The sequence below is a fragment of the Dermacentor silvarum genome, chromosome 1 (genome assembly GCF_013339745.2).
Source record: "Dermacentor silvarum isolate Dsil-2018 chromosome 1, BIME_Dsil_1.4, whole genome shotgun sequence".
Classification (NCBI taxonomy): Eukaryota; Metazoa; Arthropoda; class Arachnida; order Ixodida; family Ixodidae; genus Dermacentor; species Dermacentor silvarum.
This window is the reverse complement of record NC_051154.1, coordinates 365,344,944-365,372,489: the sequence shown is the minus strand read 5'-3', so window position 1 is coordinate 365,372,489 and position 27,546 is coordinate 365,344,944. Positions and strand designations below refer to the sequence as shown.

General features: G+C 48.1%; 1 protein-coding gene and 1 long non-coding RNA gene across 2 annotated transcripts; both read left to right on the top strand.

The window, feature by feature from the left end:
* The first annotated feature begins 913 nt into the window (after positions 1-913).
* Positions 914-27,382, top strand: LOC125942401 (uncharacterized). Its single transcript, XM_049660559.1, has 3 exons — positions 914-1,322; positions 2,477-2,522; positions 26,705-27,382. The coding sequence occupies exons 1-3, from the start codon at positions 1,064-1,066 to the stop codon at positions 26,763-26,765; spliced, it is 366 nt and encodes a 121-aa protein (XP_049516516.1). The 5' UTR covers positions 914-1,063; the 3' UTR covers positions 26,766-27,382.
* Positions 7,182-22,103, top strand: LOC125942402 (uncharacterized). Its single transcript, XR_007465070.1, has 3 exons — positions 7,182-7,363; positions 19,848-19,950; positions 21,585-22,103. It is a non-coding gene; the product is annotated as an uncharacterized LOC125942402 (long non-coding RNA).
* Positions 27,383-27,546: the final 164 nt, after the last annotated feature.

The window sequence follows — 27,546 nt, the reverse complement described above, 5'->3', positions numbered from 1 at the left end:
GGAACGACAAACAAGTGAAAGAAGGCACAACCATGCACCGACCGTATGATCACGTGAGCCCAAGTTTGTCGACCGCCCATATGGCAACGCCCAAGCGTTGATAGCCACCCAAAGTGAATCTAGATAAACCAATGAAACTGGAGGCGTGCCGACGGACAAACTTTGTCTTGTTACCATTAGTTCTTTCATCTTGGGGCGTCGCCAGAGCTCGTGAAGATCCCGAGTTTCGCCAAACTCGGCGCATCCTGCATAGCACCCCTGTTTCTCATTTTGCACCTATTTTATGCGTGTGTTTACCCAGATTTAATTGAGCTTAATAGAAGATATGTAAGAACACGTTTTCTTGTGTATGTGTGTTGTGTGTGTGTGTGTGTGTTTGTTGCCATAAATTATGCGATTGTGTTTAATGATATTCGGTTTGGTTTCATATCTCCTCAAACTATTATGTTCAAGAAACAATTCCTCATTTATGTGAACTCTGAGTTTTCGCACTCCTCCTGTATAAGAACCTAGCGATCACGCAGTGTTGCCATGTCCGACGAGGCGGCGTAGCCAAAATCTAAAGAAGTTGTAGCCCAAATGTAGCCAAACACAAAAAGCGCAAAAAAATTCGTAGCCAAATATATGCATTTTTATTTGCAGTTTTATTTGTGTGTACATTTTCACATTCGACTACGGCAACGCTTCTTTGCAGAGCCCATCGTAACAAAATTTCCATGCCGCCGTGACAGTCGGCCCTTGACATCAACAACAGCGACATCATGCTTGCACAGAAACATGCGTTTTCCCGCAGCTCGGCTGGACCCAGTGAACAATAGAAGGCCGCACCCACGTGACCCTGCGTTCCCGGATGTTGGTTCCCTAAGTTGGTCTCCAACTACCCCTAGAGCGCCACAAAGTACCTAGTGTGTCACGTGATTAGGGGGGTTCTTTCCCTGTGCTGTGGGCCATTCAACGACCCATGTGCTCGCAATGACACGAAACCACGTGCTTGCAACGCCGCGGGGGCATCTATAAATACGACTGCTCGCCGTTCTCTTGTTCTTGCCTACTCCGCTTCGGAATGGCGCAGGTCTGCCATCGAGCTGCCATCGGCAATGACGATCGTCGCTGTGAATTTTGCAGCAAACTATTCACGCAGAGGAAGAACATACTGCAACACATCAGGAACATCCACAAAGTGGCCATGGATGTCAAGAAATTAGTGAAATGCGACGTATGTGGCACCGCCGTGCCTACAATGGAGAAGTATTCGGAGCACCACATCGCTGCTCACAACTTCGACGCTGAGTACGCGCACATGGCGTTCCGGAACGATAAGGGTGAGAAACAGTTAAATGTATTTTTTTAATTTCTTGTTGCGCAATATGCCCCAAAAAGCAATTGCTTATGCCTCGCGCTTTTGTTTTCTCCCACTGTTTCGCGAAGAACAGCTTTTCCGCAGGTGCCTAATCAATTCCCATGGTGTATTTAGAAGTTTGTATCCTCATTAAATATAAATTTTGTTTGTCCAATTCAGCTAGTTAGTCATGTGTGCGCGCTTTCCGCGGTACACTACATGACATACGTTTGGCATGGTCTGCTTACGGCATTCCTGCACATCACGTACAGTTGTCACCAGCTCATGGTCGCCCGGCGTATTGTGGGAAAATTCTTTAATAGTGCATTTCATAGAAGAGAGCGAAGTTTCATGCGCGCACAATTTTTTTTTCTTTAGCGAGAGGAGGAATTTGCTCTGCGTTCTGACGTTGCTCTGCACCACGTGCGTGCATGGCCTAGCCTTCGCCTTAGTGCAGGTCGCATTGTGGCAGTCAGGACCACACTTCAATTCCGGCTTTTTTGCAAAGCTCGTACATTTGTCAATGCCGCGACCATCTTGCATACTATGTGAAATTCACATGGTAGAGTCTTTTGCGTTAAGAGAGAAGCAAAGCAAATCTATTTCTGCCGTTTCCAAAACAAGTGCTTATTTATAAAAGTGTTCAAGAAATGTGACATTGATCAGATGTAATTAAAAAAAGTGCACTGGTGTATTTCATGTAGAATAGCGTGGAACCTGACGTTTCTGCAATCATTGTTTTCACTGAGAGAAGGGATTCGCGCTGTTCTGACGTTGTTGTTGCTTCAAAACGAAGCTTGCACCATGTACTGTCAGTTCGTCTTCGTCTCATCATAATTGCATTTTGGTGGACGTACAATCCGATGCAATATTGAGGAAGGAGCGAGGATAGATCTGTTTCATATTTGTTTCTTTTTAAAACAAGACTACTATGTACATTTTCTGAAGTTATGATGCATTGCAATATTAAATTCAATTTTAACTCAAATTTGAACGGGGTCAAGTTGAAGATGACGGATTAAAATAAATGCTACATTAGCCCATGCCCAAGGCCTTCGAAGTGATTGTTTTGGTTTACATCACTCTCTCCCCAAAGTACTTCTGACTATCTAATGCTATTTTGTGCTTTGATTACAGAATTTCATGGATGGAAAGCAGAAGAAGAGGCTAGCCAGAACTGCTGGTTCGTTTTGCCTAGGGGTGTCAAAAAGCTGGCCAGTGGAGATACGAGGATCCACTATTACTGTAATAGATCAGGCGAGGCGAGGAAAAAGGAAGGTCATGGTCGGGAGAAAAGTCAGGGAAGTTGCAGGTCTGGTAAGGTGTGTCTTTCATTTATTACTGTCACAAAGGAGGACAGCACTCAGAGTCGGACACCTGAAGGCACCACCATAAAAGTCAGGTATCAAAGAACCCATTATGGTCATAAAGCAGAAATTCAGCACTTGAGAATGAGTGACAAGGAAAAGATCAGCATAGCAGAGGACCTAGAACGGGGTGTGCCCATGAAAACCATCCTAAAACGAATAAGAACATCTGTTGCAGCCAAGCTGAGGCCAATGCATTTGGCAGAGCGCTCAACCCTGCATAACATCAAACGGCAGTTTAGCCTTGCTGCTCCTGAGCGTTGTCACGCTAAGGATGCTGTCAGTGTAGACACGTGGGTGCTTGCAATGAAAGAAAAAGGTGAAGCACTTGTCCGCCTGTACAAGGTACAAGGTGCAGTGGACCCATGTGGTACATTTTCTTCAGCAGATTTTGCTCTTGTTCTGATGACAGAGCCTCAGAGGGAGCTACTAAAAGAATTGGGCCCTGCAGGAACTGTATGTCTTGACTCCACACATGGCACTACAGGGTACCAGTTTGAGCTGAGCACTCTTCTGGTGTTGATGAAGTAAGATCAGGTGTACTTGTAGCTTATTTTATCTGCAACCGAATGAACGAGTTAACTCTTACAGCATTCTTTAAATGTCTGGAGTCTGCCATGGCCAAAAAAGTGGCTGCGAAGACATTTATGTCTGATGATGCCTCGCAATTCTACAAGGCATGATCCACCGTCATGGGTGCCCCCAAACAGAAACTTCTCTGTGCCTGGCATGTGGATAACAATTGGCGTAAGAAGTTACATGAGTGTGTGGAGAAGCAGCTGAGGCCATTTGCCTACCATAGGGTGCGGCTACTTTTAGAATTACCTGAGGAAGAGGAATTTAAAAACAATCTTGAAAAACTCCTTGCCGATGAGAAAGAAAAACTGAAAGACTTTGTGAAGTATTTCAGAGACCACTATGCAGTTAGGCCGCATGAGTGGGTCCATTTCTTTAGGATTAACACAGGTGTCAACACAAACATGCACCTTGAGAGCATGCACAGGACGTTAAAGCATAGTATGCTGGATGGAAAGCAGAATAAGTGTGTTGACAAACTAATTTCTGCCCTCATGGACTTGACATATCATTTTTAATGAAAAGGCCAATCCAGATTATAAAAGGGGCAAAGGGTAAGAAGTTGAGCACAATTGCGAAGAACCACAGGTCTGGCAGTGACATGGCAGCATGTGCCAAATTGAACGAAGATGGCACATGGACTGTGCCATCTCAGTCTATTAAAGGGCTCCCGTATAAAGTGTCAAAAGTGGGAGATGGTGCTTGCTGTCCTTTGAGGTGCAAGGAATGCGCAGTGTGTGTGCATACTTACACGTGCTCTTGCCATGACCATCTTGTACACTGCACAGTGTGCAAGCACATTCACTGTGTTGTCATCGCTAATGCAATCGGCAGTGACAAGAGCCATGAGAGCTCACCCGAACAATCACGCGACGCAAACCCGGCACTACACCTTGTGCAGAGTATAACAAAGCTGGAGGAAGCCAAAGCAGTGTGAAGCTAGGCACTCTTTACAGCGAAAACGGAGTCAGTCAGACAAGCAATATTAAATGGGGAAGTCTCTGAGGAAGTGGCAAAAAAAGGCAAACAAGTTGTTTGAGCCAGTCTTCGCGCTTGTTGAAAATGATCGAAAAAGAAAGATGCCAGACAATTCGAATGAACCGGCCAACAAAAAAGATGTGCACCAATTAAGATTACACTCTACAAAAAACCCTAGATTGTCCCAGTCATCATCTAGCCTTTCTAGGCCCACTGGAGCTCAAAAGGAAGTCCTTAAACTGCAGCTTATGGACAGCAACATAGAAACTGAAGAGATAACCACGTCAGCAGGGCACGATTACTGGTAACAAGCCTGCAGAGCAGTGAGGAAGAGAGAAGTGGTGCAGTAGTGTTTTGCTGTCATGCCTTATTGAAGCAGGTTGAGGGCTCGCATGCTAACAAGTCGTGACCATCTGTTCTTGTCTGTGGTGTGCAGCCATATGTCACAGCTGGTGGTATGTGTGTTAGAGCACGATAGATGCCTCCATGCTTGTCATATGATCTGCTGGTAAGTGTTCTGTGACAATAGGTACAGACCCTCTGGTACGTCTCTTGTCTCTGGTATGTGGCTATGTGGCAGCTGCTGGATGGTACGTGTGTTAGAGCACGAGAGGTGCCTCCATGCTTGTTATATGAGCCCCTGGTAAGTATGTCTGTAGTGTAAATAAATGTAAGGAAGTGCATTTTATGGCGTGTAATGTTTCAATGTGCGAAAGCCTCCAAGGTGTTTTGCGACGTACAAATTCGTGTAACGCTTCTTAGCGCAGTGGTTATGGTTTCCACTCCTGAGCTCGAGCTTGCGGGTTCAATCCTAGCCAAGGTGGCTGCATTTCAGTCGTAGTGAAATGCAACAAAAAACACTGGTGTATTTAGATTCACGTGCACGTTACAGAACCCCAGGTGGTCAAAATTAATGCCAGAGTCCCACACCACGGCATGCCTCATAATTAGATCTAGATTTTGTGTTCAGTGTGATTTTTTTCACTGGCTATTTGAATAATCTTTCACTTTTCAGATTCCAAAAATAGAGGGTGCCTGCTGTGGTGTTGTATGCAGTCTGTGGAAAATTTGCTCTGGTCGTGAGCACTCAGTTAAAACTTCTCCATATTGGGCTGCGGCAGGCAGGTGTCATAATGATTGAAAAGACGATGCAGAAAACTTTAGGACACTTTATATATAAAATCGGTTATATATAGCATATCTTATGGTGCATCTCTAACTTGAGTAGGCATAACAATTGGCAATGCTTGCTTATACATGTTTAAATGATTTTTTTCCTTTTTATCGGTACTACTTCTTGGAAAAATAACCCACAACAGTGCCCCTACCTTCTCCTACACTGTCTCCCCATGTCTTTCCTACACTTCAACTTTCCTCACTCGACGCACTTATTCTCCTCGTCATCCCACATTGAGGGTGCAGGAGAGTGAGCTAAATGTACATAAACTCTGCTGAGGAGAGCACTTAATTGCGACACTGACGAAGACACAAATCTTTGTTGAAGTGTTTGCTCCAGCTACATTCCTCTTCCAAATACTGTTTATCACTTCAAGCCTTCATATTACTGTGAGCTTCTGTCTTGTTTATCAACAGCCGTAACTGTTGGACAAATAAAGTTTATTCCTATCCTATCCTGTCTTGTTTAACAGTTCTAACGGTCATACTATTTATTACTGTCAATAACCAGCATACATTTAGCACTGCAACGTGCTGTTTACAAGCTGTGCTAGTTTCCACTTCCCTTGTGATAACTACTCCTTTATGAAAAGCTTTCAAATATTGCCAATGATGACCACTGCCTTGACAACCACCATAAGTGTTAATGTCGGCATGGGACTGAGGCTTTTCCGTGAAAAGAAAAGCTATCTCTTGCTCATATTACGTGACTGACACAGTTTTTCTGTAATTGTTATTGATTTGTCGACTGCACTGCGAAGTGTTTGTTTCTGTGAATATGTGCTGGCCTGATTCCTCTTGTTCATGCATTTCAGATCTTGTGCTATGAGATGAGGAGGTGTAAAGTAAAACCTCGCTGTAGATTTCAGAATTGACTGCTTCTAAGGAACCACTCAAAGGTTGGAGATGAAGCATTACATGCAACTTGAACCAAGTGTCTGAACACAGCGATTGAAAGTTGTTTTGTCATGAGCGAGGGTGTCTACAATGTAACCACTTTTAAATAAAAGTTTGTTGCAAAAGTGTTGCTCAACTGTGTGTTCCCTGAGTAAAAACAATACCGTTGGGATTTCCAATTTGTTTTCAAAGCATAATTGACCAATATGAACAAAAAAAGCTTGAGTCAAGATATAACCTTCACATGGAAATACTTGAAACTCCTTTTGAGAAGCTGTAGAAACACACTGTAGCAATTCTTTTCAGTCATACCCAGAATTCGCCACATCACCATGAATATCTGTCAAGTTTCAAGACATTGAATTTTCCAAGAACCTATATGCTAAATTCTATACATTGCTTACTGCACCTCTGTTTTTTATAACAAATAAAAGAGAATTCTCTATTGATTGCATCGACACTCGTATATAATCATATACTATTATTCACAATATGGGGGGGGGGCGGGGGCTGCACGAATTGGCGTTCTACGAATATGCACCTCGTGTTTGTGTGTGTGTGGGTAAAGCTTGAGCATGCAATTTTTTTTTTGCGCGTTATGAAACATTGCACTGCAGATATTTTAATTAATGCCACAAGCTGCATGAAACATCGGTCGAAGGGTTGGCAGCGTCGTTATAGGGAATCCCGGTGGATTTTTATTTTTCTCGCGTGTTTGTACTTAATGCACAATTTTCTTCGTGTTTTTTTTTCTTTCTTTTTTGCTACGTTGAGTCTTTGCCCCGCTCTTGCCGACTCTCTCGCAAGGGAACAGCCTGATCAACATCAACACCAGCAGCAATGGCGGATTTGCGCTTAAATGGGTGTTCAATAGTTTTCGCCTTCTAAGTGAATGTTCTCGTATTTTAAAGTGTGAAGGTTCATTTTACGTCTGTTTTTGCAAGTTTGGCATGTGTTTTACCAAATGTGAAGGTGTAGTAGTCTTTGCTTCAGCGGATGTTCGTACAAGACCCCGTTCACCGACTATCAGGTGAGATACGTACGCTACACGCAAGCGTCGTGCTTCACTAAGCCGCAGTGCAATACAAAGTTAAGCATGAACGCTACACAAAATTCACAAGTTCCAAGTATTGCCAAGAACAAACATTGATAGGCAAGGTTATCACATGCGTTGTAGAAGTCGCAAGGCGCGGCAGTGCTGAACGTAGCGTCGCAAGTTAGCGGCTGGGCGTAAATACGTTTCTCCAATTTTGTTTTTATTAGTAGTAACAACGTGGTATAATTTCATATTATTGGCGTGCCTCCAGGACACTAAAGTGGCAACGGAGTCACCAAAGCTAGAACCCGGACTGGTCCATAAGTTGGGGCTCGCCGAGGCCTGCGCGTGCGAGAAGTGTTAAAATCGGCTGTCTGCTGTCGCAGACAGGCACTTTTGTATGCGAACACCCCCTGGCGCGCTTCGGCCTCGGCGGCCCCGAACCACGGACCGCCCTGCTTCCGGTTTTGATCCGCTGCCCCTTGGGTTCCCTGAAAATCCAGCGCCGTCTCCTTGATAATTATCTCAGGTGCTCTCCTGAGGCCTCCGTTTGCCGGTTATATGTGCCCTCCTGGAGCAGTACTTGTAAACAAAAATGAATCTATCGTCGCGACGTAAAAAAGCGCCCCGCGACTTCTACAACACCAGTCAGAATCTTGGTCATTGGTTTACCGATGTATGTCCGCAAACATCTCAAGCGTAATGCCAGTTGAATAGGTTTGTTGACAAGGGTGTCGGGTGGTTGCTTTGTGTTGACTCGGCCTTTCCTAATTTTTTTAAAAATTTAATTGCAATGTACGTGACCGGTGCTGCGCTGTGGTGCTTGCCTCCAGTCCCTTGGAGAAGGAAGGCGTACGAGAATTTCTGTGCATCTATTTTACATGCAATGGTGTGACCGCTTCCTTTGAGAAACTATCACATTAGCTGTATTGTAAGCGCAATATGTTTGTCATATGTAAGTGCCGCGAGGTGCCGCTGGAGGATCGGAGCGGCCACCCAAGCTCTGGGAAGAAGAAGTGAACGGGTGCACGAGCGCGGCGGCACGAGACGAGCTCGCAGTGTTCGAGCCAGGCGGGCAGCAGTTCGGAGCTCCTGGGGCGAACGAGGCGAGATGACCTGCCTGGCGAGACGTCCGTGGCGAGGTGCAGAGGATCGCGGAGCCGGGCGTGGACGAGGGCGTCCGAGGAAACAGGGCTCCTGCTGCCAGTGCTCGAGGCGCTGGCTGACCCGAGTGCCGCCGGTCCCTGAGCTGCTGCACCTGAGCTGTGCCCAGCAGCATTCGTCTGGCACAGATGTTGCTGTGCTAGACGCGGTCCTCACGTGCGACCGCCGCACGTGGATTTCGAGTGGCGTACGAGCTGGCCACCGAGGTCGTGCTGTACAAGGCGTTCCCTGCCTGCTGCCGTTGCTGCTCCTGAGCGTGCCGAGCCCGAGAACCGTGCTGGACGGGGCCTGAACGTGTCGTCGTCGCAGTCGGCTCGAGCACGGGTGAATCTGCAGCGCCTTGGACGACGGAAGCGTGAGCCTCAAAACACTGGACTGTCACAGCCCGTTTATACTCGTGTGATGTGCGTGTGTGGACACACTGACTGCCGTTACGCAGACCATCAGCTACCTCTGTATATATATTTTTAGGGTTCTTTTCCATTTTGATAAATGCTCCAAAACGACTCTCTGTCTTTCTTCCGCATCACTGCGCACTAACGAAAGTGCCGAATAGTCCCAAACATCACAATTTCTGGCGTCCACGACAGGACTAAGCTCGATTTCCATGCGTAAGAGCCGCACTTCGCTTTTGTGCAGTGGTCGGAAATGGACTGGGAGAAGTTTATTCCGATAGGCAAGGAGCTCGGCTTGTCAGGCAAAGAACTCAGAGAGTGGATTGACGAGCAGCATAACCGAGAGCGCGATAAACGAGCCGAGGACAGGGAAGCAGCGCGAGTCGCCCATGAACAGGAGATCGCTCGACTGACGGCGGAACAAGCTCTGCTGGAGACTAGATGTCGTCTTGCAGAGCACGCGGCTGGAACGGTCGAAACCGTTAGAGAACGTGGGGACAACAGCGGTGAAACATTTAGAAGTCCCCACAAGCTTATTCCTTCCTACAACGAGGGCCGCGACGAACTCGACGCGTACATACAGCGCTTCGAGCGGGTAGCCACCAGCCAGGGATGGCCAAGCGACAAGTGGGCGCTATCATTAAGCTTGTGCCTGTCAGGTGAAGCTTTGAGCGTGGTTGGACGCATGTCTGCAGAGGATGCCACAGACTACCAAAAGCTGAAGCAAACTTTATTGCAAAGGTTTCGGAATACCGAAGAAGGATACCGTCAAAAGTTTCGCGAGGCTAAGCCAGAGAATTCCGAGACAGGGCGGCAGTTTGCTGGTCGACTGCTCGGGTACTTCGATCATTGGCAACAGATGGCGAAAACAGAGAAAACTTATGAAGCCTTAAGAGATAAGATTGTATCAGAACAGTTTTTGCTACGTTGCGATGAGAGGCTTGCCATCTTCTTGAAAGAGCGAGGATGCCGTGACCTCGACAAGCTAGCCGAAGCCGCTGACCATTATTTGGAAGCGCAAGGCCTGTCAAACCTAGCCAGAGGAAAAGAACCCTAAAAATATATATACAGAGGTAGCTGATGGTCTGCGTAACGGCAGTCAGTGTGTCCACACACGCACAGCACACGAGTATAAACGGGCTGTGACAGTCCCGTGTTTTGAGGCTCACGCTTCCATCGTCCAAGGCGCTGCAGATTCACCCGTGCTCGAGCCGACTGCGACGACGACACGTTCAGGCCCCGTCCAGCACGGTTCTCGGGCTCGGCACGCTCAGGAGCAGCAACGGCAGCAGGCAGGGAACGCCTTGTACAGCACGACCTCGGTGGCCAGCTCGTACGCCGCTCGAAATCCACGTGCGGCGGTCGCACGTGAGGACCGCGTCTAGCACAACAACATCTGTGCCAGACGAATGCTGCTGGGCACAGCTCAGGTGCAGCAGCTCAGGGACCGGCGGCACTCGGGTCAGCCAGCGCCTCGAGCATTGGCAGCAGGAGCCCTGTTTCCTCGGACGCCCTCGTCCACGCCCGGCTCCGCGATCATCTGCACCTCGCCACGGACGTCTCGCCAGGCAGGTCCTCTCGCCTCGTTCGCCCCAGGAGCTCCGAACTGCTGCCCGCCTGGCTCGAACACTGCGAGCTCGTCTCGTGCCGCCGCGCTCGTGCACCCGTTCACTTCTTCCCAGAGCTTGGGTGGCCGCTCCGATCCTCCAGCGGCACCTCGCGGCACTTACATATGACATTTTACCCCCCACTTTAGAAAGTTGTTTCATTTAAACTTTTCGAAGCACGTGCGTGGGTAAAGTTCGCAGTCCGTAACGCACAAAGTGTTCACATGTAACAGTTTTTCCACACACACATAAGTAGTTCATAAGGTGGTCACAAACGCAATAAATGCAGTCGGCGCACCTGACGCTGTAAGTTCACACTCTGCTCATATAGTCAGCGCCTACATGGCCAGGCGTTCAGGCTGAGGTGACACGATTTGTGCGCTCTTGTGACATCTGCCAGCGTACTGTTCCGAAGCACCTAGTCGGACGTGTCCCCCTGGGGAACATGCCAGTGATTGACATGCCATTCCAACGTGTGGCGATTGATATAATCGGGCCACTCTCGCCGACATCGGCAAAAGGAAACCGATATATCCTGACAATGGTGGACTGCGCCACACGCTATCCTGACGCCGTTGCATTGCCAAGCATTGAGACGGAGAGGATAGCAGAAGCGTTGGTGGAAATGTTCTCGCGTGTGGGAATTCCAAGGGAAATCGTGAGCGACCGAGGCCGATCCTTCACTTCAAGTTTAATGCAAGAAATAAGCAGACTACTGTCCTTCCGACATTTGCCAACAACCCCATACCACCCTATGGCGAATGGCCTTGTTGAGCGTTTTAATGGCACGTTAAAACAAATGATACGGCGCATGTGCCAGGAAAGTCCAAAGAATTGGGACAGATACTTGGCGCCATTATTATTTGCTTATAGAGAGGTGCCTCAGTCCAGTCTGGGATTTTCTCCTTTCGACCTACTGTATGGTCGATACATTAGAGGCCCAATGGCCATTCTAAAGGAATTATGGACACGGGCAACTCTTGATGAAGAAACCAAGACCACATATGGTTATGTTATGGAGCTTAGCGAACGTTTACAGGAAACGTGCAGAATTGCTCACGAGGAGCTGCAGAAAGCCAAGCTGACACAAAAGAAGTACTACGATCGCAAAGCAAAGCCACGTCAGCTCTGCGCCGGAGACAAGGTGTTGTTATTGTTACCTTCCGATAACAACAAACTAATTCTAACCTGGAAAGGCCCCTTCACTTTATTGGAAAAACGTAGTGAAGTCGACTATGTTGTTGATCTGGGCATCCGCACCAGTCTGTTTCACATTAACCTCCTGAAAAAGTATGAGGAGAGACCACTTTCGACGGACTCCGCGGGACGCGCGGCTGTCACGTTGCAGACTGAACAAGTGGAAGGGGACCCAGACCTACCGTTCCTTTCATTTAACCAGCGCGAGACCTACCGTGACGTCAGAGTCGCTGACACATTGGATATTAACCAGAAGGCGCGGGTCGAACAAATTCTGTCGAACTACCAAGACATTTTTTCGGATGTTCCGGGCAAAACGAACTTGGTTGCGTGCAAGCTCACGACAACATCTACAGAGCCAGTGAATGTGCGCCAATACCCGATACCATTTGCTGTGCAACAGGCAGTAGAGGAAGAAGTGCAGCAGATGCTGGCGCAGGGAATTATTGAACCATCAGAATCACCCTACCACTCGCCAAATGTCGTGGTTAAAAAGAAAGACGGCAATATGCGTCTCTGTATTGATTTCCGACAGTTAAACAAAGTAGTCGTCATGGACAATGAGCCTATTCCACGAGTTGACATGTTCGCAAGCTTGGGGAAGGCTCGCTATTTCTCCAAGTTTGATTTTACCAAAAGGTACTGGCAGGTACCAATGCATCAGGACTCTAAACATATGACAGCTTTTCAGTCTATGTCAGGCCTGTACCAATTCCGCTTCATGCCCTTCGGCATTAAAAAAGCGCCAGCGGTGTTCACTAGGCTCATGAGAAAGGTTGTGGCTGGTATCTCTCACGTACATCATTACTTTGATGATGTGCTTATAGCCACAGACACCTGGGAGACGCACGTAAACACATTGGAATGTTTCTTCCGGCAAGTGCGGCGTGGACACCTCACAATCAAGCCATCCAAGAGTGAAGTTGGTTCAACTACGGTGAAGTTCTTGGGCCACATCGTGGGACATGGCGTCTTGCGACCACAACTGGAGACCCCTGAAAAGATACCAACTGCAAAAAGGCCGCAAACAAAGAAAGAGGTCCGTTCTTTCCTGGGCCTTACAGGTTACTACCGCGACTTCGTGCCCAACTATTCCAAGGTGTCTCATCCCTTGACAGAACTCCCTCGAAAACGCGCGCCGAACAAGGCAATATGGGAACAACGTCACCAGGTGGCTTTTGACGAACTTCGACGATTATTGTCCACCAATCCGATCTTAATGTCTCCGGACCTCGAGAAGACATTTATTCTCCGCACAGACACATCGTCCACCAGTGTGTGAGCTGTACTCATGCAATGTCATGAAGGCGTTCTTCATCCTATCGCCTACGCAAGCAGGAAGCTCCTTCCGCGGGAGAGACGCTACTCTACCGTGGAGCGAGAAGCCCTTGCTCTCGTGTGGGCTGTTCAGAAATTCCACGTCTATCTCTTCGGGAAACAGTTTGTACTACAGAGCGATCACCAACCGCTCGCCTACATTAACTCGGCCAAGCACACGAACAGCCGGATACTCCGTTGGAGTCTGATACTAATGGAGTACGACTTCACGGTGGAATATATAAAGGGAAGCGAAAATGTAGGCGCTGACTATATGAGCAGAGTGTGAACTTACAGCGTCAGGTGCGCCGACTGAATTTATTGCGTTTGTGACCACCTTATGAACTACTTATGTGTGTGTGGAAAAACTGTTACATGTGAACACTTTGTGCGTTACGGACTGCGAACTTTACCCATGCACGTGCTTCGAAAAGTTGTTTAAATGAAACAACTTTCTAAAGTGGGGGGTAAAATGTCATATGTAAGTGCCGCGAGGTGCCGCTGGAGGATCGGAGCGGCCACCCAAGCTCTGGGAAGAAGAAGTGAACGGGTGCACGAGCGCGGCGGCACGAGACGAGCTCGCAGTGTTCGAGCCAGGCGGGCAGCAGTTCGGAGCTCCTGGGGCGAACGAGGCGAGAGGACCTGCCTGGCGAGACGTCCGTGGCGAGGTGCAGAGGATCGCGGAGCCGGGCGTGGACGAGGGCGTCCGAGGAAACAGGGCTCCTGCTGCCAGTGCTCGAGGCGCTGGCTGACCCGAGTGCCGCCGGTCCCTGAGCTGCTGCACCTGAGCTGTGCCCAGCAGCATTCGTCTGGCACAGATGTTGCTGTGCTAGACGCGGTCCTCACGTGCGACCGCCGCACGTGGATTTCGAGCGGCGTACGAGCTGGCCACCGAGGTCGTGCTGTACAAGGCGTTCCCTGCCTGCTGCCGTTGCTGCTCCTGAGCGTGCCGAGCCCGAGAACCGTGCTGGACGGGGCCTGAACGTGTCGTCGTCGCAGTCGGCTCGAGCACGGGTGAATCTGCAGCGCCTTGGACGACGGAAGCGTGAGCCTCAAAACACGGGACTGTCACAGCCCGTTTATACTCGTGTGCTGCGCGTGTGTGGACACACTGACTGCCATTACGCAGACCATCAGCTACCTCTGTATATATATTTTTAGGGTTCTTTTCCATTTTGATAAATGCTCCAAAACGACTCTCTGTCTTTCTTCCGCATCACTGCGCACTAGCGAAAGTGCCGAATAGTCCCAAACATCACAATGTTACAGTCCTTCATCTTCCTCATCTTTACATATAATCAGTGCGCGTTGTGTCTTCATCGTCATAGCTCGAGTTCGGCAGAGAATAAAGCGGTTCCTTAGAAGTGGTAGAGGTGCTGGGGTTCTGCGTAGCAAGGACATAAAAGGTAACAGTGTTTGTGCCTTCAATAATATGTTGCATCCTACAGTTTTGAGACTTGTGGTGGTGTTCATGTGCTTGCACAGTGCAAGGAAATCCAGAATCTAAGAAGTAAATGGTTCTACAGCAAATTGGATACGCTCTCGGGCTTTTTCGTGACTTCAGCACAAATAGTCGGAGCTGGTGCATGAATGTTGCCCAGTCAGGAAGATCTGGCTCATGGTTCAAAAGGCAAGTTTTTGCAACATTGTAGAGGTAGATGGGCACGTTCTGCAGTTTCTAAGAACTGTCCCACGTGTACACCAACGCACTTACATTTAACAATGTCGTACATTTAACAAATCGCTTGATTCTCGCCCAGCTCGAGTTATAACAAACGCAACACGCACTTTGCAGATATGCGCAATGATGATATTGTTACGGGGAGTATTTAATTAACCGTGAACGGCTAGCGCTTGCCTAGTCAAGACTGCACAGAGCGCACAGGTTCCAGCAGGTTTTCAGTCCGCCAAGAGAGCCTCTGACCCAGCCCCACTACAATGTCCTTGTCTTTGCCATTGCTCGTGACATTATCCCCGGCCGATGAAGCACCGTCCCGGTGCTTGTTGTGATCAAAATGGATTATCACAGTTGTAAAGTTTGAGGCGGGAAACATGTACGATGTCACTTCGCGGTGCGGCAGTCGATGAGGTGGATGCCATGGGAGATATCTCATAGGTGACAGGAGTCACCTGGCACAGCACGCGGTAGGGTCCGACGTACCACGACATTAACTTTTCACACAGGCCGACACGACGATATGGGAGCCAGAGAAGGACAACAGAGCCCGGTGGAAAATCAGTATCCCGGTGTCGATGATCGTAGATGGCCTTTTGTGCGGTCTGCGATGACGTGCAATCATAAGTTCTGGAGACGCCTAAGTGCCCGGAAGTGGGGGCGTCATGAAACTGGATGAGGACATCCCTGCGCAGATGATGCGGGACAACGAGCAGGAGTTCTGCGCCGTCGGGGTGTATGTTGCGGCGGTAAAGAACGTTATCCTGAAGCAAGAACATGTTGAGGGAAGGGTCGAGGGTGCCGGATTGCAGACGGTCAATAAGAGAGAGCAAAGATGGATCTCGACGTTGTTCGTCGGCCACATGGGTGAAGTCTGTTATCGCCAAGACATAGGTGTAGGGGTCCGTTTCAGTGGAGTCGGATGGTTCAACGGAATGGCGGGAGAGGCAATCGGCGTCATTTGTAACTTCCCATATTTGTACACTACCGAGAACATGTACTCCTGTAATCGTAATGCCCAACGGCCGAGCCTCCCTGTGGGGTCGTTGAGTGTTGAAAGCCAGCAGAGCGCGTGATGGTCTGTTATGACCAGGAAGGGCCGTCCATATAGGTACGGACGGAATTTCGCGACAGCCCAGACGAGAGCTAAGCACTCCCGCTCAGTAATGGTGTAATTCTTCTCCGACTGTGACAGAAGACGACTAGCATACGCTATCACACGGTTGGCTCCGTTCTGTGTTTGGGCGAAGATAGCACCATTGCCATGGCCGCTTGCGTCAGTGCGAAGTTCTGTGCTAGCAGCCGGGTCAAAATGAGCCAGCACAGGTGGTGTAGTGAGGGCAGAAATCAACGACGCAAAGGAAGACGCTTGGTCCGCGCCCCAAGAAAAGGCCGCATCCTTTTTGAGTAGGTCCATGAGGGGTCGAGCAATGTCCGCGAAGTTGAGAACAAAGCGGCGAAAGTAGGAGCAGAGCCCAAGAAAGCTGCGTACTTCTTGCGTGGACCGTGGAACTGGGAACTCGCGGACGGCACGGACCTTGTCAGGGTCCGGTTGGACACCAGTAGCGTCAACTAAGTGTCCAAGTAATTTGATCTGGCGGCGCCCAAAGGTACACTTAGACGAATTGAGCTGGAGGCCAGCCCGGCGAAAGATGTCGAGAATGGCCGACAGACGAGGGAGGTGGCTGTCAAAGCTGGGCGAGAAAACAATGACGTCGTCCAGATAACAGACAGGTCGACCATTTCAGACCGCGTAGAAGAGTGTCCATCATGCGTTCAAAAGTTGCAGGAGCATTACACAACCCAAAAGGCAGAACCTTAAATTGGTAGAGGCCGTCGGGTGTGATGAATGCGGTCTTCTCCCGGTCGCGGTCATCGACGGCAATTTGCCAGTATCCCGAGCGGAGATCTAGCGACGAGAAATATTTGGCACCATGGAGGCAGTCGAGCGCATCATCAATTCGTGGGAGAGGATACACATCCTTCTTCGTTACCCGATTGAGATGGCGATAATCGACGGAAAACCGCCAGCTGTTGTCCTTCTTTTTCACAAGCACTGCAGAGGATGCCCAGGGGCTAGAGGAAGGCTCTATAACATCTTTATCAAGCATTTTCTCTACCTCCTTTTGGATGACTTCGCGCTCAGAGTGAGATACTCGGTAAGGGTGCTTGTGAAGGGGGCTGGCGTCTCCAGTGTCGATGCGGTGGGCCACTACATGTGTACGTCCTAGTGGACTGTTCGCAACATCAAATACGTCAAGGTACGAAAATAGGACACCACGGAGTGCTTCACTTTGGGAAGGTAGGAGGTCGGGGGATATTTTGTCCAGAAGTGCCTGGGTTGGCGCCGGTATGGCAGGTTGCGTCGCGGTCTCAGCGTCAGCAGCGAATGCGGAAACAATACATTCTTCCAAAGGTGACAGTTCGGCTAGTGAAATTCCTTGAGGAAGAACATGGGTCGAAGTAGAAAAGTTGAGGACTGGAAGCAACGTTTTGTTGTTGGCAATAAGCACTACGGTATGGGGAAGTGCGATGTTGCGCGAGAGGATCAGATCTGTGAGGGGAGCGACCACATATTCACCATCAGGGACTGGGGGAAACGGTGACATAAGGACGTAGGTAGCAGCCTGCGCGGGTAGTCGTAGAAACTCCAGGGAACGTAGGCGAGCGTTACTTGATGCGGTGTCATCAGGAATCAATGACAGTTCGAGCCCCAAAATGCCAGAAGAACAATCGATGAGGGCAGAGTGGGCGCTCAAGAAGTCAATGCCAAGAATGACATCATGTGGGAAAGCGTCGAGAACGGCGAAGAAAACTGAAGTGTGGTGGCCGGCAACAGTAACGCGGGCAGTGCACATACCAAGAACAGGTGTTCGGGTGCCGTCAGCTACTCGCACAGTAGGAGAGACGGCAGGTGTCAGCACTTTGCGTAGGCGGCGTCGGAGCGTAGAACTCATAACAGATATGTGGGCGCCAGTATCGATGAGAGCAGTAACGGGCACGCCGTCGACGAGAACACCGAGCAAATCGCATCTTGAAGTAGGGGTCGATAGAGGTTTTGCGGTCCTTGTCGTCAATGCAGCCTCACCTCCCGGAGCTGCACTGGCTAGTTTCCCGGGTGGTGTCCAGAGGAAGCCGGAGAAGGAGAGCGACGGCGTTGAGGGGAGCGCGACTGGCGACTCTGAGGTGACGGCGATCGGCTGGACCAGTGTCCTTGTGCGGCAATATCGGCGTAGGTCGATTCTGAGCGCGAAGAAAAACGGTGAGGATCTGGGGCCGGGAGTTGGTCGTCAAGAAAAGATGTGCTGTAGTACGGGCCACGATCTTGGCGGCGGTCACCGGGGAAACTTGGTCGGTAATTCCGACGATTGCGGCAGTGGCGTGAAATGTGACCGACGCGAGAGCAAGAAAAACAGATTGGTCGATCGTCAGGCGTCCTCCACTCAGAAGGGTTGCGGTAGCGGGGTGTGAACCGGGGAGCGGAAGCGGCAGCAGCAACAATTGGGGCGGTGTGGTGTTCAGTGGGAGGACCGGAAGCGCACATGGGCGGAGGGGCGTAACTGGGGGCTTGTGGAAATACGACGCCCATATTTGCAACCTCCTGACGTACGACGGCCTGAATGAGAGATATTGTCGCCAAATGGTCGTGAGCAGGTGCCTGATCAGCGGCTGGAGCCATGGCTTCGAGCTCCTGGCGAACAATCCTGGCCAAGTTGTTAGGCGGCGAGAACGGAGGGGGCGTCACGGGATCATCGCACGAGGAGGTCGCAGCTGTATTCGGGAGTCTGTTAAAGCGCTGAGTAATCCGCCTGCTTTTTCCTTGTTCAAACCGCCGGCATTCTGTGATAATGGAGTCAACCGTGGTGCAGTTCTTACACAGGAGGATGTTGAAGGCATCGTCAGCTATGCCTTTCAACACGTGGCCAACCTTGTCCGTCTCTGGCATGTCTTTGTCAATGGTACGGCACAAGGCTAGTACGTCTTGAATGTATGCGACGTACGACTCCGTGGACGTCTGAGCTCTGGCCGCCAGCTCGTGCCGGGCTGTCATTTGGCGCGCGGCCGATCAGCCAAACAATGAGAGCATCTTCTCCTTGCATAGGTCCCAACTTGTAAGTTCTTCTTCGTGCGTGTCAAACCACACCCGAGCCGTGCCCCGTAGGTAGAAAATGACGTTGGCAAGCGTTAGAGTCTCATCCCACCTGTGGTGTTTGCTGACGCGCTCGTACAATAGGAGCCAATCGTCGACGTCTTTGTTGTCCGTGCCGCAAAACGTGCCGGGGTCGAGGGGCTGCGAAAGGACCACGGTTGCCGGCGCGGCGGGCGCGGGCTGCGATGACTGCGTACTGTCTTCGGCCATGGAGGCGGGAGAAACGTGGCGTCCGCTCCGAAGATCCAGGGCCGGGTGGAAGAGAGCCCGCAACCTCCACCAAAAAGATGTTACGGGGAGTATTTAATTAACCGTGAACGGCTAGCGCTTGCCTAGTCAAGACTGCACAGAGCGCACAGGTTCCAGAAGGTTTTCAGTCCGCCAAGAGAGCCTCTGACCCAACCCCACTACAATGTCTTTGTCTTTGCCATTGCTCGTGACAATATTGTTACGGCGGAACCAAGAGTGGTGCCAGTCAGAAGAAGGCGATTTAACGTGTAGAGGTAGAATCGGTCTCGCCAGCCAATCTTGTTTATGTACCGTTGCCTTTTTTGTAAATATTGTAAATACACATTTATATGTGACTTCCTGAACATAACATGTAAAGATCAGGAAGATGAAAGACAGTCACATATTGTACTCGCAGCACATCTATTATGCCAGTTTCCCAAAATAAGTGTGCACAATATTGACAAGTTTACCTTTCCTGTCCAATGGGCTGTTTGCAAGCAACACAGCGCTGCACTCTTCAGGTACACCTCAGACATGCAGCAGTCTTGAACACTACTGCAAGGTAGAAGCAGCCTCCTCACTATGTTCACGCTCACATGAATGGCTTTATTAATGCATTTTATGGGCCCTCGAAACCGCCTGTGCTTCCTCAATGAGGTCACTTGTTGCTGCACCTAGCTGTTTATTTCATTTGCTCACCTTGGCATCCTCTGCTCACACATATTCGTTTCCAATAATCCAGGAAAATCACAGGGCTGGTTTCCGAAGCCTCCAAAGGAACAGGGCCATAGTGTGACTGACGTGAACCGCACATATACGTCTATGCTGTGTCTACGCAGTGCCAGGTATGTTGCTTGCATGCATGTTTAAACTCGTGTATGCGAGCATAAGTATTTATCATAGCTGTCCTCAGTAATCAAACAATGTGCCTGTCTGTAATATTGTCAGTACTGCTTTCTTTATGGCCTTGTAAAGCTGAGAAAAGACACGCAAAATTATTGTTTCATATAAAAAGGCACGGGAGCAGGTGTATATGCAAGTGCATATGCACGTCGGACAACCCGCGCAAGGTTATATCTTCGTCTTTTTGAACATGGTGCACCTGCTTGTGGTCAGTGGAATTACTGTTCCGTAGCTTTACACCCGGCGGCAGAAGCACTGTCCCAGAGCTCTAAAGAGAGTCGTCAGAAGCGCAGTGCTAAACCTTGAGCCTTGAAACATGAATGACATCACTGGACAGGACAAGAGATGACGAGGTGGGATTGACTAGGGCAATCTTGTGGTGACAGGTGTTACCTGGTGCAGCACACGGTATGGTCCCATGTACTGAGGAAAGTGGAAAGAGGACGAGAGAAGCAGAAGCGCACCAGGCGCGGGATCAAATCCTGGCCGTGGGAGCCACATTTCGACGGGGGCGACGTGCAAGAACGCCCGTGACCCGCATTTGGGGCATCTTAAAGATCCCCTGGTGGTCAGAATTAAGCCTACGATGTGCCTCATTGTCAAATCGTGGTTTTGGCTCGTAAAATCCCATAATTCGATACAAGCACACCAGGAGAGAAATGAGCGTCGCATTGTGAAGCATGGTACTTTCATTGCTGGTTCCTTCATGACGCGCTAATGGTAGTCACAGCGCAATATTTTCAACCTGTACTGGCAACTAATGATATGCAAGCGAATGCTGCTCGCTCTGCTTAAGTAGCTCCATTTCAGATCTCGGATAAGTAAAGCCATATTGCAAAATATTTATAATTGACTCCGTATACACGTAAAACGCAAGAACAGTTCTAATAGCACTAAAAAGACAAAGAGCCTTCATGGCGTTGTTCAAGCTCAGTGTCCTTGAGCGTGCACAAGAACTAGTCTAACCAATGTTACGACTGCCCTGTGAGGTGAAAAATGTGTGTCGCGCCACCAAAGCAACGGCGAAAGGCCGGACGTTTTAAATACGCCGAGCCACCTGCAACCGTTGGAAAACACCTAGGAGGCCCCAACGACAAAAAGGCATAAGTCTTTCTGCGCGCATTCTTGCCTTCTTACCCACGGCTTGCACACCGTCCTGATGTCTGCGTAGGCTCCACGGTGCTGTCTCCCTTCAGCAAGCGGGACATTTAAGCTTTGTGTGTGCCTTCGCCCCTCCTCCTCCTCCTGGCAAGCAAGATGCTGGCAGTGTCTGTGTGTGTGTCAGTGCCTTTACATCTGCTAAGCCAGTGGCGGTTAAGAAATCCATTGAACGCTTCCATGTACCGAGTGGTGGCCGCCAGCGTGGAGAGCGTTTGCTCTCTCCCTCTCTTGAGCAAGGGCATTCCAGACTCTATAGAGGATGCCCTCGCCAACAGACTTCAGCTTTTGAGCAAATTAGAGTGTTTGTCGCGCTCCATTAGGAAGCTTGTAGAGCTGACTGCTCCTTAATGATGTAAAGTGAACGTTCGTTGTTGCTCTTTACGTCGCCGCCGTATCTTCTGCCTGGCCCCCTCAGGATTCATGAGCCACTGCAAAGTGCAATCAGCAGCACTATCCTGAACATCTGGGTGCACAGTTTGTAACAAATGGTGCCAGCGGTGTGATCCGACAATCACTGGGCAAGCTCCAGACCGCCAGGCCCATCCTACCTCCACGGTCCTGGGTTCCCATCTTTTAACACCGAGCAGAAGCAAAAAAATAATTGACATCTATGAATAAGGTAAGTTCTTTTGGACTGCTTCCCTGGAACATAGGAGGCAAATGCCTTCGGGAAGTCCAGTCGCACTTTCTTCTAGTGGACTATAAGGCGGGTGCAGACTATGTAAGGAAACCTTTTTATTTTAAATGGCCTCTCACCAGGTTCGGACGTTGAAAACCAACAAGTGCAATGCACAGATCACACACTGGCAATCCTGTCTGCAAATTATCAAAATGATGCACAGTGGGAAAACAGATGAAATTTTAAACAAAGCTATCAAGGCCTTTCTCTTGAGGGAGTCCCACCTCAGCCAGAGAGTTAAGGTTACACACACAAATGTCTCTATGTAAAATGCACTGCCTGCAACATCACTAACCATGGCAGCATGTGACTTTGGTTTGGTAAGTCAACCAATGTTAAATGCCATCACTGGATGTGTGCCATGCAGCAAAAAATGGAGAAGGGAAAAAAAGAGGTGGGGCTTTCATGCGAGTGTGACATGGTCCCTCGGATCCGGTATGAGAAGACTAAGAAGCAAGATCACTTGAATGCAAAGGGGTTGAGTGCCGCTGTTGCTTGTAGCACTAGCCTCCTGGCAGGTCGGAAACGAAACATATCAATTTCTTTTATCTCAAGCAGTTAGAGAAATTTGTTCAGTAAAATGCTCACTTGACGGTGTCTTAAACTTCCAGTGTATGACCAAAATTTGCCATGATGCTTGGTGAGAGGGGCTTTTCAGCCCAAATTAAATCCTGCAGACTAATAGCATTGTACAGAAAATATGGTAATGGAACTGCAAAATGTGGCATTCCACAGCAAGTTCTACCGGTGCAGTTGGAGTTGGCTCTGTTGCAGCCTAGATGTCAGCACTGTGAAAGAACCTTTTATTTTCTAATGATCGTGTCCTGTAATATATTTGAGCATTTACACAAAAGCACGGAGGCCCTCAATGTGTAGCAATCTAGGTAGCGGCAGATGTATGGTGTGTGTTGCCTGTAGGGGCGCCACAGTAAGCCACCTGCCTATTGGTGGATTTCAGAATTGTGGACGGGAGAAGACTCATGGCTGTTCTGCCTGTGCACCAGAGACTGCAAGAGCACAGAGCTGCAAGTTTCCATTTGTGCATTTGACAGCACATTATTCCTGCAGTGGCAGTGTCCACAGAGAAAATGCACCCTACGAGAGTGGACAGAGTTCCAATGTAATTGCTTTGAAATGGTCCAGCCCGCGTATATACGAGCACTGCTTTCCCCAGACAAGCGTGGCAGCGCCTGGCTTTGAATGCAGTGTGCTACTTCATAAATATTGCAGTTGCCCAGTGCTAAGCTGCCTGGATTATTTATTTGCCATAATGGATGTACCCATGCAACTAATATTTGCACTCGAAATGGCGACAGCAGACGTGCATTTCCTGATGACATAAAATTAGGTTCAGCCATGTCACCTGAATCTTTCATGCACATGCTGTGCTTGGTGTGGCTGTAAACTTATTCTCCCCTCAATGATGCTGGTCAACGGCCACTAGTTACCGATGTCTGCAGGGAGTGCAAACTGTGTATGTGAGTGCTTCACATGAATTGAAATTACCATCACCACAGGGGTGGTAAATACATTGAAAAGTAATCTGACAACATTTATAAAGACTGTCTATAACTTTACTGTAAGAGATTTGCTCAGGGTTGACAAAAACCACCTTAGGGACCATTTAATGGGGTGTTGCTGCCCATATTATGAGGTGAAAGAAAAGGTAGTCATTCGGATTTTTGAATATGAATACTATTGGTATTGCAAAAATACATTTTTTTACTGACCAGTGGTACAAAATAGTTCATTGCACAGTAAATAATGCTTCATGGTCAACAAAATTATCTAATACAATATTTTTGCTTGTCTGTGCCATAAGTGCAGTTATTTAAAGTTTCATGAAGCAAGGACAACAGCTCAACATGTTTGAGGAGCAGTGACACCCTGCTGCATGTCACAATTGATTCAGACAACGAAAAGAGCTGCTTACTGGACACACTAGTGTCTGGCACCAGAAGGTATCTCTTCGCAAGCCAAGCCCATCGCTCCAACAGATCTTTTTGACCCAAAATGTCATCATGCAGATATCTTTCAACCTGCGATTGTGGCAGTGAAAATTCATGCCACAAGTGAAAGTTCCTGCTGTTTGGTGAGCTCATAAGTCTTTCCACAGTGCTGACGAGGAAGTAGCCTCTTCCGAAGCTTTCGTTGTCGAACACATATCTGTGTTCCTTGGTGTTGAAATTATCCTTGCTTTCTCTAAATCCAGGGGTGAGATCACACAAGCATCTCACTTTCTGAATGTTTCTTACGCTCTGATGATTCGCCTTTGCTGTGCTTTCGTCAGCGGTCGTCTGCTTGGTGAAGCAGGAGCGCCAATTGAACGCTGCCTACTCGGTGATGTAGGAGGCGAAGCGAACAATTAGAAAGGTAGATGCTTGCGTGATCTCATCCCAGGTTTTCAATCCAGTTTGACATTGAAGCATTCTGGTGGCACTTAACTACTTTAGAATAAGCTTCTAAAAACATTGCCAAGCTGATTCATTGCTTGATCATATTTGTAGTTTGGAAACTGTTTGGGCTCTTAGCGACATTAGTAGCAGATACAGATATTTACACGTGGCGATTGTTGTCCAAATGCATGAAACGACAGCACAGTGTGGGTACCTAAGCTGATAGTGTCGGGTAACCGTAAGCACTAACGGGGCCCCATGACAGTGTCCCATTTTAACTTCAGATGTGCTTCACTGCATGGTAAATATGCTTCACCGCCATACATTCTGTATGCTTCGCCGCATAACACGGCTATACTGCGGCGAAGCTGACTTGAGGAACCGACAACAGCCAAGAAGGTACAAATAACTCTGCGCTGCCTGCCTATTGCTGCTGCTGCCCTAATTTTTCTTCTTTTCACAGAGTGCTTATTGTAAATGCACACGAAGAGTGACAACGCAGCGGTAATAGAAGAGATGAGATGCGATAACCGCTGCTTTCCCATTTGCCAGAAAATTGGAGGGGTGTGCATGTGTGCACAAGCTTTCATTCTGGAGTAACTCTTGTTAAGTTACATAATCATAGTTTCGTATCATGTCATGATAGGCGAGATGTTGTAGGGGTCTTCAAAGGCTGCGGGAGTGACCAATCTTTTGTGCGATTCTTGCTGCATGCAGTGCAATATTAAATGGCTAGCATGTCCATGGTGGCATTGTTTACAGATAGCTAATGTTTCCTTACTGTGTTAAAAAAAGATGTAGTGCAACTTTACGGTAATAATACTTTGTAGCTTCAGACTTGATGTTCAAGTTTGGGGGTGTTCACAATGTTCATGATCAGTACATGAATTGAAAGATCTCGGTCATAATTGCATTTGAAGAATTGTAACTCTACTTAAACAGAGCAATTGGCAGTGCACTGTGCGATGTGCAAGAGATGGTTTTCATTCATAGACCCTTTGCAGAAAGCAGCACAATTTCTCGCATGTGAACAGTGTGGGTAACAGTGCAACTTTCTGTATCCTCAATCTTTGCTTGTAACATTACCCATCAAAGTGTGTGGGGTCCTCTTAGTAGCATAAAAGTGCTAGACCTGCATTTATGCGAGCTTTTATTTCCCCCTTTTCAGATGGCTGCAACTGTCTCAACAGGTCCGTCCTACACAGAGATATTTCCAGAGTTCGAAACAGATTCCAGTCTTAGTGCATAAATCTGTTTCATGCATTCTTTACCGACAGAAGGTGCTTCAAAATTGGTTGCATGAAATGATCAAACGCACACTGCACACATACAGGGTGTTTTTTGTTACCATACGGATTTTTTTAAGTTACGAGTGTGGCGAATGTGGCATTCTTGCAGAGGAGCTCCTTTGCGAAAATGCAGAGGAATTCCTCTATTTTTAAACTCCTCAAATCTTGAAAGTTGCGCCTAAATGAAGATATTTGTCATTGAATTTCAACGGAAAATGCAGGTAGTATTGGAACCGTGTGTGCTGGAAGCGCAGAAAAGGGGGTCCCACTATCGTACCAGACAGAAACACCCCGTGACGACAGGTATGAGAAAGTCTGAACATCTCGGCCAGTTGTAGCTACAGATATGGCACACTCTGCCTGGCAAGCATGTGCGTCTGTGTGCCATGTCAGGGTATCATTTAAACTTGGTCCCACACTTTTCGATGGGGCATTGCCATCTGGGTGGTTATTCGATCTGTATGAGTCCACCTAGTGGACTGTCCACTTCGGCTGTCGCCATTGGTTCAGGCCTGACGAGCGCAAAGGTGCCAGCCAGTCTCCTTCGCGCTCGCAAGGCCTGAGCCAATGGCAACAGCTGAAGTAGACAGTCCACTAGGTGGACTCTACAGAATACTCCCCCTGATGTGCAGCAGGATGCACTAAGTTTTGATAGTACTTGAGTGAGCTTTGAAAACTCGATTAAAAATATTTCGATATAAGTCCGATTTCTGAGTTTAAAAAACGAAAAAAGGGTGTGCATTCAAATGCGACTGCCTCCAAATATGCCATTTAGACACTTGCCCACACAGCACTAATAAAACAAGTTAATTACAGAATTTTTCAAAATAAACTTTTTTAAACTCTCATTATTGGTCAAGGGTGTCCAGCTCGCCTAGAAGCAAGAACACCAGGCTCTCTGCGCTGGAAACTTTTTATAAGTTACATGCAAGGTTTAAAAAAGCTGTATATGCGTATTGTTAATGTACAATAAAAAACGTACACTATAACTTTTCAAATTTTTTCTCCTTTTATGCACTCACCAGAAAAATCTTCGGAAATACAATCTTCACTTGACCTCATCTGACATGAACAGTGAGTGGCCATAGTTCTAATGTTTTAATTTTTCACCATTACCTTTTACTGTGATGTCACCACTGCAGTAGCTCAGCAGCTGTGGTTTTCATTCCAGGTTGCAGAAGCCACATCCTGATAGAGGCCGAAATCAAAAATGCATGTGTACTTCGGTATAGCCGCACATTGAAGATCCCAGGTCGCAGAGATTCATCCGTAGCCCTCGCTCCCATTTCAGCATCTCTTGTAGCCGTTGCCCTAAATTTTTTACTGCGATTTAAGAGTAATGTTTGTGCTGTAACCTTGTACCCCTCTTATTCAAGCTAAATAATGTGCATGCAAAATTATCTCTATTTCTCTACACCATAGTGCCCATAGCTGGGTTTTGATTTTTGACGTGTCTGCGTGTGCTATAGCAAGGATTTTCAACCATCACTCACAGAAGAAAAAAATTGTCAAGGAACCAAGAAATGGTGTGTAGCAGTTCCTTTAATTCGGTGACAAATTTTGCATTGTTTAACCGTGTGTTAGCAACATTGTGTTACCTTACTGCTTTGGAACTTTATGGTTTTGTTCAAGCAAGATGTACTTTGAATATTCTGCAAATTCATTCTGTCTGCACTTGTTACAATAAAATTTTAGAAATGTACGAATCCAGTGTGATGGTTGCATTGAAAGCTGCAATATGCTGATTTCAGTTTCACGTTTCAATTTTCTCAGAGCCCCAAAGAAAGCACCTTCGCTTATATAATTTCCACAGTTCGTCGGATCTGCATTTTTTTAGATCTTGTCTGCATGCCACATTGTTCATTCGTTTAAAGCAAGTGCGAGATAAAAATAAAGCAGTTGGATATTTCTCAATAAGCAGTAAGTTGCTCAAAAGGGTAGTCTACTTGATTGCATTTGAATATTGCAGACATAGTTCCTTTCATTCTTTCTTTGTAAAGCCTCGGCGCAAGT